This window comes from Poecile atricapillus, chromosome 1 (genome assembly GCF_030490865.1).
Source record: "Poecile atricapillus isolate bPoeAtr1 chromosome 1, bPoeAtr1.hap1, whole genome shotgun sequence".
Classification (NCBI taxonomy): Eukaryota; Metazoa; Chordata; class Aves; order Passeriformes; family Paridae; genus Poecile; species Poecile atricapillus.
In genome coordinates, this window is record NC_081249.1 from 59,576,755 (window position 1) to 59,591,710 (window position 14,956).

The window sequence follows — 14,956 nt, forward strand, 5'->3', positions numbered from 1 at the left end:
GTGAGTGTTCTAAGCATCCTGGAAAACCTTAAGTTTTAAGAAAATGAGTGGCAGATACAGGAGAGAGTATTCTGACTGAAACAATTTGTGTGGTGAACTTGAAAATTTACATGACAGAGCACCCTTTATGAATGTTTCCTCTGTAAATGCATCAGCAATGTTTGTGTTGACACATTTTGATCTGAGATTTGTGTTTCTGTGCGCAAAATTTAAAACTGGGACTTTTAGCAGTGATGTGTGTGGTTTCAGTGTTTTCTACAGTTGTTTAAATGGCTTTTTTTTTGGTCTCTCTGCCTTCCCTCTTCTAGTGTCTGACCATAGTAACCTCCCAGAAATTGTGAGCAAGGTCCTAACTCAAGAAATGCAGAAAATCTTTGTTCATAAAAACTTGGAGAGTTTTAATGAAGAATTTCTCAAACACAATGCTACCTCCATTCAGCACCAACTGTCAGGTTTGTCTGACCTTTTCATGCTCTTGAAAAGGAGGTGATTCAAGTGATATAAATCCAGAATCTTTATCTGCAGTCTGCAAGGACAGGTTGGATGGAGCTTAGAGCATCCTGGTCCAGTGTAAGGTGTCCCAGGGTATGGCAGGGCATGTGGAACTAGATGATCTTTTAGGTTCCTTCCAATCCAAACCATTCTGTGAATTCATACCTAAATTCTAATGGGATGATATATAAAATTGCATTTGGGGTGGAGGGTGCCAGGCTGGGTTTTCTATATGCTTGTACCATTTTTTAAACATGAACTACATTTTTTTTATTAGATGCATAAGGAACTTGCTCCTTACCTTCAAAAAGTGCAGTCAAACCACCACAGATATTCATGTTTTCAAGCACTGATGTATTTCCTGTTACAGCTTTTTTTTTTTAGTATTAGAAAATACAAAATTTATTAGAAAAATATTAGAAAATCCCATATCAATTAGCAAGTGCTTCTCCCTGTTTTCTTTTCAGCTGGAATGTCTCTGTTCCTACTCATAATTTTATCACGTAGCAACAGCATCAATAAAAGTACCATGATGAACTTGTTATGCAGCCTTTGCTTTTCTGCTTCATGGCCAGCAGTGAAATTGTTGAAATCTGACTCTCAGACACTGTTTATATAGAAGAACCACAAGTAGCTGCTGGAGCTAAGTCAAAGGAAGTTGGAATTAAATTAGTACAGAAAGTTTTGGAATACTGATGTGACTTGATAAGCTGGTAGAGAACAAAATGCATTTCTAGCAGTTAAGAGACAAGAGTAAGTGTAGTTTTATCAGGCACTTCAAGTACTGAGTGCTAATTTCACCTGGTCTTTAAAAGTTACCCAGGGTCTGTCCAGAATAACTGGAAGAAGTTAGCTCCAGAGGATTACTCATTGCTCCTAAAGGAAGGTTAGGTGGACTACCACAGATTTCCATTGGCTTTTATAAGATCTGTGTTTCTGGACAGCTTTGTGAAATACCTGGACCCCTTAACTACAAGCACGCTCAAGATTTGAGAAGTCAAGTACAGATATCTCAGCAGTCAATTGCTCCTAATTCTGAGAGATGTGTTCTTATGTTCTTGTAAATGTTGAGCATCTCACTGGCTGCTTTACAGGTCTTATTTTCTGATCCTCCAGAGTTATGGAAAACGCTACAGTCACCAGTTAGGTTCTTGGTAGCTTTAGGACTTCAGCCAAGCTCTCAGTCTTCTGTTTATGCTGGAACAGGTTTGAGGCAATTGACTTACGTACTGTACAATTTTTAAGTTTCTTGAACAATTATCTTTAATTAAAGTTTGCAAATGTGAAGATCTGAAAGACCTAAACCCTAAATCTGAGGGCACAAATATGTTTTTTTCAGCTTAAAATTACTAGTATAAAGCTGTAAGCAGACTTCTAACCTCTTTCCGATTTCTGTACCATAGCCTCCCTAATTTTAAGCAAGAGTAACTAGGCTAATAGAAGTCTTTTGAGCAATAATGGCTCTAAATTGAGTATAGCAATTTATTTTCTTAAACCTACAAAAAGCAGTAAGAACTAGGAAACTGTATTTAATTGGGAAAACTAATAATTGGGGAAATGAATTGAGCAAAACCACAAGACGGACAAAACATCCAGAATGTGGGGTTTTAATTTTTCCAGTAAAATGATTAAGCTTTTTGGTTTTTGCGGTAGATTACATAGTGGGGTGAGTCTGCACTTTATATTTGGGCAAAGGAAAGTACATAAAGTGGCAACACATTTATTAAGATGAGATTTTAAATTAAGGTAGCTATGTACAGGATTTTGCAGAGATGGCCAGACCACTTTTGGTAAACTGTTAGTGGTCCAAGAAGCTGTGTAGTTCCATAAGGCAGCGTTTTCCTTTCCACCAATGTAGTCTGGTCCAGGCGAAGCACCAAGTTTGTGCTGCACTTTCCTTGTACATGAGCTGTGCCCTTAGCTCTGGGTGAGCAGCCATGGCCCTGCATTCTGCCATGTGGCCTGGCCTGAATTTCTACTGGGCCATGTTCCAAGGTTTAGTAACTGTTGTTCACTTACCTCCAGTACTTCTAAATAGAATTCAGTGTGTCTCTGAGAATTACTCACTTCTGTGTTTGTTGGATGGATTTCATTTAGCCTGCTGATTTGAAGGGTTTGTCATCAGCATACTCTGTAATATTTTTCTCTACTCAAGACCTGTCAGTCAAGTGAGGCATGTCCCTTTTGCAGGAATGGGTCTCCTGTATTATTCAAACCTTATGCTTCTAATAAATTTCAAAATGGCTTTAGTTTCATTAGTTTTCAGTTACAGATCAGGGAGGAAGATATTGTTTATTAAAACTTGTAAGAAGTCTAACTCACGTTTATGTATAAGTTCTCAGGTACTGTGTCTGTGTATGTGGTATGGCATTTAGGAAAACTAAACACTGTGGCTTTTGTCTTGTGATAAGGTGCAAAGATGATGTATTTCCTGGACAAATCAAGACAAGAAAAAGCAATTGCTGTTGCAACTAAATTGGATAAAAACATGAGAGACAAAAATGTGAAGGTAAAAGATACAATATGTAAAGCCACCAACTGTGTGAGATCTTAAATAGTGTGTAATTTAATGCAGGATAATGTGCATGCTTCATTTATCATGATAAATTAATACTTGAAAGAGCAAGGTTTCTAATTTTTCCTCTAAGTAAAAGATACGTAAATATCAACATAGAAACCTGTTTGCTCAGCTAGTATTGTTTAACACAGTATGTGCCTTTAAAAATAAAACAATAGTAAATTGCATTTATTAATTGTTGCTTTTGTTTTTTTAGACATTAACAAAGGTTTTTGAGGCATTGCTTGATGGCAGTTTTGGAAGCTGCCACGCTCAGTGTGAAGAATATCAAGCAGCATGTCATAAACTGTTTCCTTTTACATCTGCCTTCATGCCTGCCACAAACGAGGACAACAGCAGCATTGCGTCTGTGAATCACACGGCTATTAACCATGATTTGCTGTCCAATGAAATCTGAAGTAGTGTGTGCAAGCCCTGTGTGTGTGTATACTTACATGCACACATGTATACGAAACTGACTCTCATTACATGCTGGCTGGATACAGATCAGGGTTACTTTTCTGGGTTGTATTTTAATATCTTTAACAGATATCTAAAAAAAAAAAATTTGGATAGTTAAGTGGAGTATGCTATTAGGGTTTTTTTCCCTCCCAATGAAAACTGCCAATATTTATGTAAACATGTTTAATCAGCATTTTTCATGTTTATATTTGTACAGGTTTAAGTCTTTTAATAATTCATCAGCCCTCCCTCACAGTAATATGGATATTAAAGACTGCTTTCACTTAAGTGTTGTTACATATGCAGATATATGTGAACATATCTTGTTAATAAATTATCATTTGAGAGGTTTTAGCAGAATAAGACTGAAGTGCTGCTTGAATTGCCCTCTTTGTCTTTACTGTTCTTCAGGGGTTTTCTTTTTCTGGGTTGTTTTCTGGGTCGGACTTCTTTTTTTAATCTTTGGTCAGTTTGGTTTCTTTTGAAGCACAGCAACAATGAAAGCACTGGGGGGTTGCATGTTTTTGTCAGGTGTGTGTCTTATATGGAACCAGTGTTCACAGATATGAAGATAAGGTTTGTGTAAAAAAAAAAAAATCCAAAACAACAACTATCTAAGGCTTTTTGAAAACTATTTCCTCTACCTTGTGTTCCATAGCTATTGTTTCCTTAATTTTATGGTCAGTTTAACATTTTAAGGTTTTAATATCCTGAAGCAATTCCCTAAGAAGACAAAATGAATTTGAATACTGTTGTTTGTCTTTTTTTCCATCTCCCCTTTCCTCTTCTTTCTTCTGGTTTCTCCCCATCTGTTCATCTCTTGACACTTAGAATGAAAAAAGCTGCTCCAATTTTGGGCAAATGCAGAAGGTACAGTAATGGGGAATACAGTTTTTCTCTACATCATAAAAACTCACAGGTGGGTGTGCTGTATTACCTCCATTAAAAGTCTTAGTTGTCCACTTAAGGCCAATACTCCAGAACTTCTCATGCCTAAATGCTATTGCTGTAGGTGCTGCAAGGTAACTCAGTGTGTGAGAAATATGTTCTACATTTTAAAACTGTTTAAGGGAGCACAAAGAGGCTGACTACAAATCATAATGAACCTTTTTCTTACTTTGTATTCTGGTGCATTAACTATTAAAAATATACAACACATCAAAATGGAAGTTTAAATCTAATATACCTATTTAAAGCATAGCATTGCTAGACAAAATGGCTACATATCACATGACAGCTTTACATTCTATAAGAACTGCTATCAAAACATAATTATACTGTGGCTTGTACAGAAAATGTTTTCTGGAAACTGTAATGGAATTATTCAGTTTGGTTTGTTTTTATTTCACTGCAATATAAATAATTTCAGTAATATTAACTAGCCCCTCAAAGGCAAATACCAGTTCATGAAGAGGAGATTTTATTAAACAAATAAACTGTTCTAATTAAAATTCTCCTTTGCGTGTCATCTGTTTAGATTAAAAAATTGTTGAATGGAAAATTCACTGTAAAATACTGCCAACATATGTTATGCTGTAATAAATTATTTTGTACACACTTGCCTTTGGTTTGGAATTTTTGCATGTTTATGGACATCAAACTTTAGCCCATCATTCTAATTTTTTTCTATTGAGCTGCAACATTCACTGGTTTAACGTTAACTCTGTAAGTAGTTAAAAAAATTAGTATTTAGCAGATTGAGATGTCTGTAAATAGTAATGGCTTCAGACTGCAATCAAGTAGGTTTAGATCAGATAACAGGGAGAAATTCTTTCCTGTGGGGGTGGTGAGGCACTTGAACAGGTTGCCCAGAGAAGCTGTGGATGCCCCATCCTTGGCAGTGTTCAAGGGTTGGATGGGGCTCTGAGCAGCCTGGTCTCAGGGGGGTTGGACCCAGATGGTGTTTAAGGTCCCCTCCAACCCAGACCATTCTGTGATAGTAACACACTACCCTGAGAAATGGTGATGTGGTCTTGTCCTACACATTCACCATGTGCCCTTGGCTGTGCAATAACTTGCTGAAAGATGTCTCAGGGGAAGGTAGTGAAGCATAATGGCATTGTTTTGGCTCAGCAGCACCTGAGAACCACTCTATTGTCAGCGCACAGTGACATGAAGTGATACAGTGTCTCTTTTTTAGTGCTAACACTGCTCTTGCTAGAGATTTCATTCAGGCCTTCACAAGAAGGCTGTGGCACTCTTATCCAGTCCTGTGCTGTTTGGCTTGACACTTGAAGTCAGATTTCAGCAAAAGCACTCTTCAGCGGTGGATTCCTTGAATATGTAGATGAATAGTTTTGATATCTAGGCTAAGAGTTATACTAGAATTCTGGAAATTGAGTCTTCTGTCACTCAGTGCATGGCTTGGTTTTCTCTTAGAACTGCTGGAGGCATGCAGCCTGCTTAGTTTTTCTCAGGGCTGTCATTGCAGGTGTGAACTTATTGGGGTAACAAATGCTTGGCAATCCAGTCTCCAAATTTCATCTTTGTTGCAGATGGGCAGGGCGTGCTGTGTATCCTGACTACCTGCTGCTACCTTAAGGTGTCCAGGCGGAAATAAGGAAAATATGCAAAAGCAGCCTAAGGCTGCTGGCAGAATGCAGGACCTCATTTATCTAAACAAACCTGGCGGCTTTAGATCGTTCAGAGAGAAGAGCTAAATTGAGCTTGTTGAACTGTTATAAATGTTTGTTTTGGCTGCTCTGATTTCTGGTGATTAATGAGTTCATCAGACAATGGCCAGAACCCAGGGCAGGGGAAGTGTGGCAGCAGTGCTCTGAGGCAGGGCAGCTCCTCTTCCATTGCAGTGCAGGTGCTGCTGCTGCTTGGGACACTGTGCCAGCACTGTGATCTCTGATGGCTCAGGATTTATTCATGCTGACTAGCAGGGTCTCAAAAATGTTGCACCTCTGGCTTGGCATTTCAGTCAAAAAATGTGGCTGTGCTCTCCCTCAGGGTCTATGAATCCATGTAAGGAGGAGCTGAGAATGACTGGAGTAGCAGCAGTGATTCCTGAATACATAACAATGTATGTAGGACTAACACCACTGGGATATGTGTGCAACAAGGCTTGGGCACCATTCTGACTAGATCTTGGGTTTGCTGCCCACCTGCAGCACATGTTCTGCAACCCTTGCACTTAAACAGCAGCCCTATCATTGTGTGAAGTATTCTGTGATCTCCTGCTATATAGGTTAATTAGGCTTCATTTGCTCTTAGCAACACCTTCAAATTTCCTTCCCAGTCTGGATGTGAAGCTATAGATGCCTGGATTACGATTGCTGTTAATTACAGTAATTTATTTACTTACCTGTCTTGTTTTCTAGATCTTTGAAAGCCTTTTGAGCTGCTTTGTTGTGAGTTTTCTAAAATACTTATTTCTTGTCCCTGCACCAACCAAATAATTGTGTTAACAGCATACATGTCAAGAGAACTCACTAACTCAGCATCTAATCTCGCATAGGGTCCTGCCATCTCATATGCCCTTTCTCCTTCTCCTGTTCCCACAGGCAGGCAGGCATACCCTGAAGGCTGACAAAACTTCTCATCATAGAAAATAAGCTTGTTCTGAACCCAGGTCCTAATGGAAAATCCTGACCTGATATGTGTATGGATAGCAAACATTTAGTCTGGAACTGGCAATTAAGGTGAAAGGGGCGATTTCTCACATCTCTGCAGCTACAGCATCTAGGAAGAGGTCAAGCGTTAAGTGTGACACAGAAGGTTCAAGCATAATTGTGTTGGCGTGTGTGAATGCGCTTGCCACTTGCTGTCTCAACAGTAACATTTTATGTACTTACTGCATTTGTTTTTCCATGCCTTAACTGCAGCTGCTGATGAAAAGTTCTTGGATTTTCCACTAGAGGGAAGCCTTGCATCCAGAATATTTTCATAGTAACAATGCTGAATCTCTTAGGCGTTGTTTTGTAGGAAGAGTGTAGGAAAATGCTTATATTTTTTTCCTTTTTTCAGGCACTGGAGTGAGGTCGTTGTTCTGTATGTCCTTAAATGTCTGGATTAGATTCGTGTTTGTATAACCTAGCTGACTGTGGGCATCGATGTGGGGATCTTGGGAGCACAGTTGCTTGGACTTCAGACCTTTAGAGAACAGGCATACTGGGAAAATATGTCTGAGCCCACAGATAATCAGATTGGCTTTTTCGGGAAATCCCATGTTCTGTGCAAAAAATTTCACTCAACCCCATTCTTGCCTTCAGGCTGTCAAAGAGAGGCAGAACATGCTGGCCTTGAAGATTAGCCTTCACTCCTGTTAATTTATCATGAACTAAACATGTTGTCTGTTCCCCACTTGGACTTTGCTGCTTGAACATATTTCAAGTCTAGACAAAGTATTTGAGAGCATGCTGTTAGCACTTAGGAGGAGGCTTGGGTTTTGAGAGGTTCCTAGATGTATTTTAGGTATGCAGTAAGATGGAAGAACTAATACATGGTAGTTTTAGGACTGATTTTATATTATAAATGCTCATATTTAAAGCAACACAGGAAGGAGGAAGCAAGGATCAAAGCAGGAGCTGTCTTCTCCATACAGCACAGAGACAAGGGTTTATTCCACGGGCAGTAAACTGCCATAAAGCCTATCTGTAAATGCAAGCAAGCTATACCTGCTTGAGGCTAGGCTCTGTAAACAGTAGTGCAGGAGACATCCAGGAATCCACAAAAGGCATCAAACACCAAAGGAGTCTGTTCATTGTCACTGGAGGCGTTTAATCAACTGTTAGCTAACCCATGCATTTGATTGCGTTTAAAATGAGCTCTGATAGTTCCTGAAGTTGGAGGAACTTTTCTGTTAGTAACACACTCCCTGCATGTCTAAATACCTGTCCAGGGAAATTCAAACCACTGGGATGCAGCCATTAGTTTTGCCATGGATAAGTTTTTTTGGGGATCTGTAAGAGAGAGCATGATTCATTTGCTCAGGGGTTGGAGGGTTACTTCAGGTGCTGAGCCATGGTGGTTAGCTTGGGCATTGCAGAGCATCCATCCCCCAAGTGGTGTAGCAAAGTCAGCAGTCCCTTGCTGTTCCTGCACTGCTCAGGACCACGGCACTCAGCTGTGTCATTTGTGAACACTGAAGGGTTCATAAGGTGATTCTCCAGGGGACAGGTAATGAAAAGCCAACAGCCCTGTAGTGATATCGATAGGTGTAGTCCATCTTCTCTTTGGGAGCTTACACCTTCACTGAAGTCTCTCTGGTTTAATAGGCAATTAATTCACAAAAAAATCAGAAGGCTGGACATCTCTTGTATGTAGGGGCACCCCTATATCCAGTGCAAAGCTATGGGCATCTCAGGATGCCAGGCATCTAAAAATACTTATTGCAGTACTGAGATCTGCAAAGCTGATTTTTCTTTTTGCTTCTGAAGTGCCACCTAGACTATAACAAGTGGTGCTGAAAGATGTATATCCATGTGATTTCCTGAGCTTATCTGACAATGTGTTGCTAAAAACTTTTTATGTTCTCCCCACTGTATTTCTCCAGTCTCTCTCTCCACTTCATGCTCTGGCACTTGCTCTTTGCTTCTGTGAACAGAGTCAAGTCAACAGCTTAGCACAAACATTTCCTGGCAAATGTGGGTTGGTTGTCTACCAATTACAGATGGACAGAAAATGAAAAGATGGCAATGGCTAATCAAGTATTTGATGAGCAGTCCACACATAAATTTATCAGGCTATTTTGTGCATGGCCTTCCATTCAAGGAAGATTCAAATTCCTCTCAATCAGCTTCCGTCATAGGAAGTGCTTTTCCTCAAAGAAATTGTGATCCTTCTGGGTTTGCTATGACCATGCCTAGCTCTCCCTACCCTGTTTCACAGGTAATCTCACAATCCTGGCCATCTCAGAGGAGCCAGGCTGGGAGGCAGGGGCGTTATGGAACTGACAGCAACAGGTAAGAAGAAAGTTGTCGCTGCATTTGTCTCTTTATTATTAGAGATAGTGAGCACTGACCAAGCTGACAGAAGCCCTGGCCTTCCTGAGAAGCGAGGGCCACAGTGGGCAGTGGCCATGCTGGTTGGACCAGGTATATGGCCTACCACAATATAAATTGGCTGCAAAGATCCTCCTAAAAACATGAGCTATTTCTGTCTCTGGTGACCACCTCTTTTCCTCTGTTGTCTCCTCCTACTCACTGAGGGCTTGTAATCTTGCTGTAATAACAGGAAACTCACATTTGTGCCAAGTGCCAAGTGTGGCACCCTGCTTTGTAAGTGTTGAGTAGGTGTGTGCTCCTTGAATGTGCTTTCAGGAAGACCTATGGCCCAAGAAGCCCTGGATACAATGGGACAATACAAATGTTTCTCAGTGCCATGGTGGGATAAATCTGGATGTGCAGAGCTGTGTTTTTTAACTGTCTACAGTGGCAAAGCCTCTGCTTTTGAGTGGTGTTTCATGTTCTTTTATTTTTTTTAACTGCCTCCCTCTTGTGTAAATGCTCTGAACTCTAGTCTTGCATGCAAGTTCTCTGATGTAGACATACAGCTAGTGGAGCTGGGCAGTATGGAGTGAGCAATTCTGAAAGCCTGTTATTTATGAAATAAGAGTTGAAAATGGAAAATGGGCATATGGAAGAAGTTGCTGTCACAGATCCTCCCTCTGGCTGAGAGAATTAGAGCATGGTTTACTTAATTTCTGTTTGTGACAAAAGCATGGTTCTGCTATGGTTTGCCACAAAATTATTTGAAGCTGAGAAAAATGGAGAAAATACCCAGGGCTCAATAATTATTCCTAAAATGAAGTGCATCACTCAGAGGAAAGGGCTGGATGCAATACATGATCACTGGCTGTAACACCGATTTTTTCTTCCCATCTACACAATATTCTGTGCACTGGTAACAGGAGAGGCTCCAATGGACTCCAACATTTTTATTCCCCAACCATAAACATGCAAATTCCTGCCCCTTAAAGGGGCGTGAATTACTGGCTAACCAAAGCTCAAGAATTACTGCTTTTGTTCCACATTTGTATGGTGTCTGACTCTATGGGGTCCTGGTCTATGGCTGGCACTACTGCAACACAAGTAATTGAAGAGCTCCTCTCCTGTTCTAACCTCTGTGGCCTTCATGCCACAGCAAGCAAGCAGCCTTGGCTTCTCCCTTTGCCTCCTACTGCCTTTCAGCCAACAGAGCTCAGGAGGGAGAGAAAGTCTTGATTTTTCCAGCCTGTTTTGATAGCTTGCTTCAGTGGGCTAGATGGGAGCAACACCCAGCACCCCCTGCCAATTCTTACTTCCCTTGTTCTTGTGGCTATGCTGGTCTAAGTTTCCTTGAGATTGGTGCAATACACCCTGGAAAACTCAAAATATTGGTTTAATAACACAAGGACAAGGAGAAACAACAAAATGGAAATCGATGTACATTTTTAAAAACAAACCAAAAAGCCTCCACAAAACCCATAGGGTATTCAGTATTCCTAGGAAAATCTAATTCAAATTATCTTACAAGAAGTATTTTTATTCCTTTAGATGTGGTCAGTATCTTTTTGGCTAGGTATTTTGGCCACAAGTATTTTTTTATTATCCTTGTAGTTATTAATTGCATCTATGTAGAATCTCTATTTCCTGGCCAGATTTAAGGCTCTGGAAACACAGAGTCCACAAACAGTGTTGGATAGGAAGTACCAGATGACTGAGCCAAACAGGCTCTGTATGCATGAGTGTGTGAAATATAACAGAAAAAACACAAAATGCATAATTTTTAGTCATAGCAAGTAGCATTAATGTGAAATAAATCTACCAGAAAAATTCACTACCTTTTATTTTACTGATGGAGGAGACAAATTAGGAGAGATGTCTAAATTGTTTTAATACATAAGAGCTCCCTTATATGTTTTGCTTCACAGGGCTTTAAATTTACTTCCAATGTGGTTTGTGTGTCACATATTTTTTGTGAAATACAAGCCTCTCAAGCCTTAAATTCCCTTTTTTTCCTTGTATGTAATCACCCACTGTTGAGTGAACATTCCTTCTCTTTTGGACAGAGTTGCCACTTTTTTCCTAAAGTAGCACAGTATCCAGCAATCTTAACTCCTCAATTTATCAACAATTCAGAGCCAAAGCAGGTGGAAACAACAACTGTTTTTCATTTCTATTTGAAACAGTACAAGTTTCTTGAAAGAGTGGTAGTCATGAAAGGTTTTGAAGAAAAACTGGCAGAAAAATAAAGAATTTAGTGTCTCCAGTTCCTGATCCATATATATGGATGCTGATATGGTGGCAGCAACATCAGGTAGAGGTAGAGATAGTGGTTTGCCCTGAGCTTGAGCCCACAATCTAACACAGGAAATAAATTTCTTACCTTACATTCATAAGTATGCTTTTCCTTTCTTTTCCCCCACACTACCCTTTAACACAGGTATTTACTGCTGCTGGACTCTTGGATGACTTCTGCTGAGGGAGTACTTAATGGAAGAAGAACAAACCCTTTCCTCTAATCAGCCTTGTACAGTGTCATGTGCAACCCCCATGTGCAGAAGATATGTGCACAGCCTTGTTTTCCTGAAAACAGAGCCAGAATGGAGGCAATTTCTTCACCTCTGATTGCCACACAGCACTCCAAATTCCAGGCTCTCTCCCCGTCCTGGCTTACTGCCGTGGGCCCTTTGCTTACATTTTCTTGGCTTTTTGTCCACTTCTCTCTGCTTGTTCTATGGTGGCTCCTTAGTACTGCAGGGAAAAGACTACCAGACAACATCCACCTCCTTGCATTGAGATCCAGAAACACTAGTACAGCTTTCAAGCATTATAAAATTGGTTGGTTTCTCCAAAATCTGAAGCAATCTTGCTCTGAAAAGAAGCTTTTTGCCTTTCTCCATTGACACTTCTGTATTATCAACTGCCCCAATACTTTACAGCCAGTGCAAGCTCTGGGCAGTTGGATTTTGAGGATTTTGTGATGGACATGAAGTTTTACTGTGACTTTTAGTGAATTCAAGATTGAAGCTTCCCCCCAACCTGGCTATAATAGATATTACTGCCCACTAACTCTTGTAACTCCAATTTTATAATGCAATAAATAAATAAATAAATAAATGGTAAATTCTCCAAGAGATTCTGCCCCTAGTTACTGAAAGACAGAGGAAGAGACACAGGCCATATCATGTGCACATTTAGGAGGTTAATTTGACAAGCAGAAAATTTAGAAGGATAATGGGCCAGAGAAAGTGAGTTTAGGTTTTGGCAGTATTCAGCAGGAAGGTGTATGGTTTTCTCACAAGGCCACAGCAGTGAATGGCTGCGAGCAGGTCCATGAGTTTGCATCCACTGTGCATCAGTCAAGGGCAAAGAGAAAACCAAAAGGAAATGCATCAGTCTGTAATAACTCCAGGTTCCAGTTCAAGGTCTACAGAACGTGTTGGGAGAAGAGGAAGTAAAGTCCTATGAAAGACCTCAGGCAAAAGATTTTTTATTTGGCAATCTTTCAAGATTAATGTATGGCTGTAAGTCACTCACTCTTCCCACTGATGATGTGGATTGAGCTACAGGTCATAGGCTTTTGTTTAGCCCAGCTGGCAGCAAAAATAGCAAAACACCCTGAATGGTAATTGGGCAGCCTATGTAAAATGCATGGCTCATCTCTGACAAGGTTTAATTAGGCAGCTCTCCTCATTACAAAACAAGTTCAGCAATTAACTCACATAGGCAATTCCACTTGCAGCGTGAAGGATAAAATTGGCTGAAGTGTCAACCACTGCCTCCCTTCAAATGAGCATCCCAAGAGCAGGGTTGTGATGTGCTGCACAGGGAGACAAGTTATGCTGGTGATGTTTGGTCTATTCCTGCTCTGCAGCCCAAGGAGTTGGGTTTCCCTGTGTGTCAGCCTGGCTGGCACCTGTGCTTTTTCATCCTCTGGCAGTTTTCGTTTTTCTCTTTGACAGCTGTCTTAATTTTGGGTTCCTTTGCTTCCTTTAGCTAGAAGTTTGGCAATGATGGGCTGTTGTTTGTCATTCACAGGTTTTGAATTATCTACTTCAACAACTTGGTATTGTTACTTATGTAAAGAATTATTATTTTCACAGACTAATAAATATTAAAAGACTTGTGGAAATTAAATATTCAAAACTCCAGGCTGCTCCTATGAGCAGGGATCTGGCACTCTGGCTTTTGTCTAGTATCAATACCAATGAGAAGACAGGTGTAAGTTTCACAACAGATCTGTTTTTAACTCTGGGAATATGGTATTTACTCAACAGAATTGATATTTTGGGTTATTCTTGATCTTTGAAGTAATGAAAAGAAATGGTTCGTTAGACAAAAACTTTTCAGCCATTTCAGATATGAATATTCCCCCTCCTGCAGTTCCAGTTTCTGTGTATGTGCACATGGTGCTACACCTGTACTGTGAATTATAACCTATTTCCAGTAAATTCCTCATTCTGTTTGTTTTTTGGTTTTGGTTTTTTTCCTGTTTTATATGAATGCCTCAGAAGCTGTTTACGGATCTGTGGGCATCTCTGGGCCATGCTTTGGGAGCAACTAGATTATTCAACCTGCAGCATTAATGCCTTTTTAAACCCATTCTATGAGTCTCTTTGGTGTTTCTACATAATGTGTTGTGTCCCAAATTACTCCATGCTTCGTTTAGAAAACTAGGACTTCATGAGCCTTGCAGCTTGGCTATATCAAAGTGCCTGTTTTAAAAGCCTTTCCCTGGAGCACATTTACAGGCAGGATTTGTTGATTTAAATAGCTGTGTGGCTCACAAGTTTGTGAGGTTAAAAATGCAGTAGGAAACCACTGTAAACATCGCGTCACCAGCCAAGGAGGATCTGGAGACGCTGTGTCGAATGGTCAAGAAGAAATTCACTTTAAATACAGCTTGGATGGCTGCCTAGAAAATGAGAGGGATTCAGTAGCTGAGGTTTACATTAGGAGTTGTGTTGGATGTTTCTCCCCATAAACATGAGCAGCTGGGTGTGTCAGCCTGCAGCGTTTCAGGGCGCTGCACTTAAAAGCGACTCCTTCGCTTTGCCAGATGTGGGATGTGGGCTGCTCCTGTTGGCATCTGTGGCAAAAGTGCAGGCAGTTCAGCTGGAGCCTTTCAAGAATATTTATGGTTGTGTATGGCTCCACAGTCCATGACATAACCAATAAGCATAAAAGTGAATCTTTGTTTTCTCTTGTATAAGCTAATGGTTTATGTGGAAAATTGAAATTCATCAGCTGTCTTGGTTGCATTCAGCAGAATCAAGGCTGCTTAGGAGAAAACATGAGTATTTACTGAAAGAAATATTAAGAGATTAGTCTGGGGAGCAGTAAACACAACTAAGTAGTTTTAAGCCCAGGTTGTCTTAAGGAAAGATGATTTCTCAAACACATGGCTCTAAAAAAGGGAAGTTCATAGAATCATTTCTTCAGCATGCTTAGAAATCATTCTGAAAATGGTCAATTTGAGTGTAAGATAATAACTTGAAGAGAATGCCAGGGATAA

General features: G+C 40.1%; 1 protein-coding gene across 1 annotated transcript in view; it reads left to right on the forward strand.

The window, feature by feature from the left end:
* NAA16 (N-alpha-acetyltransferase 16, NatA auxiliary subunit) overlaps positions 1-5,071 on the forward strand; it is a 62,970-nt gene extending 57,899 nt beyond the window's left edge. The window contains exons 18-20 of the mRNA XM_058834484.1: positions 309-452; positions 2,904-3,001; positions 3,267-5,071. Coding sequence (XP_058690467.1) covers positions 309-452; positions 2,904-3,001; positions 3,267-3,467 — 443 coding nt within the window. The 3' untranslated portion in view covers positions 3,468-5,071. The remainder of the gene's footprint in view (positions 1-308; positions 453-2,903; positions 3,002-3,266) is intronic.
* The last annotated feature ends 9,885 nt before the right edge of the window (positions 5,072-14,956 follow it).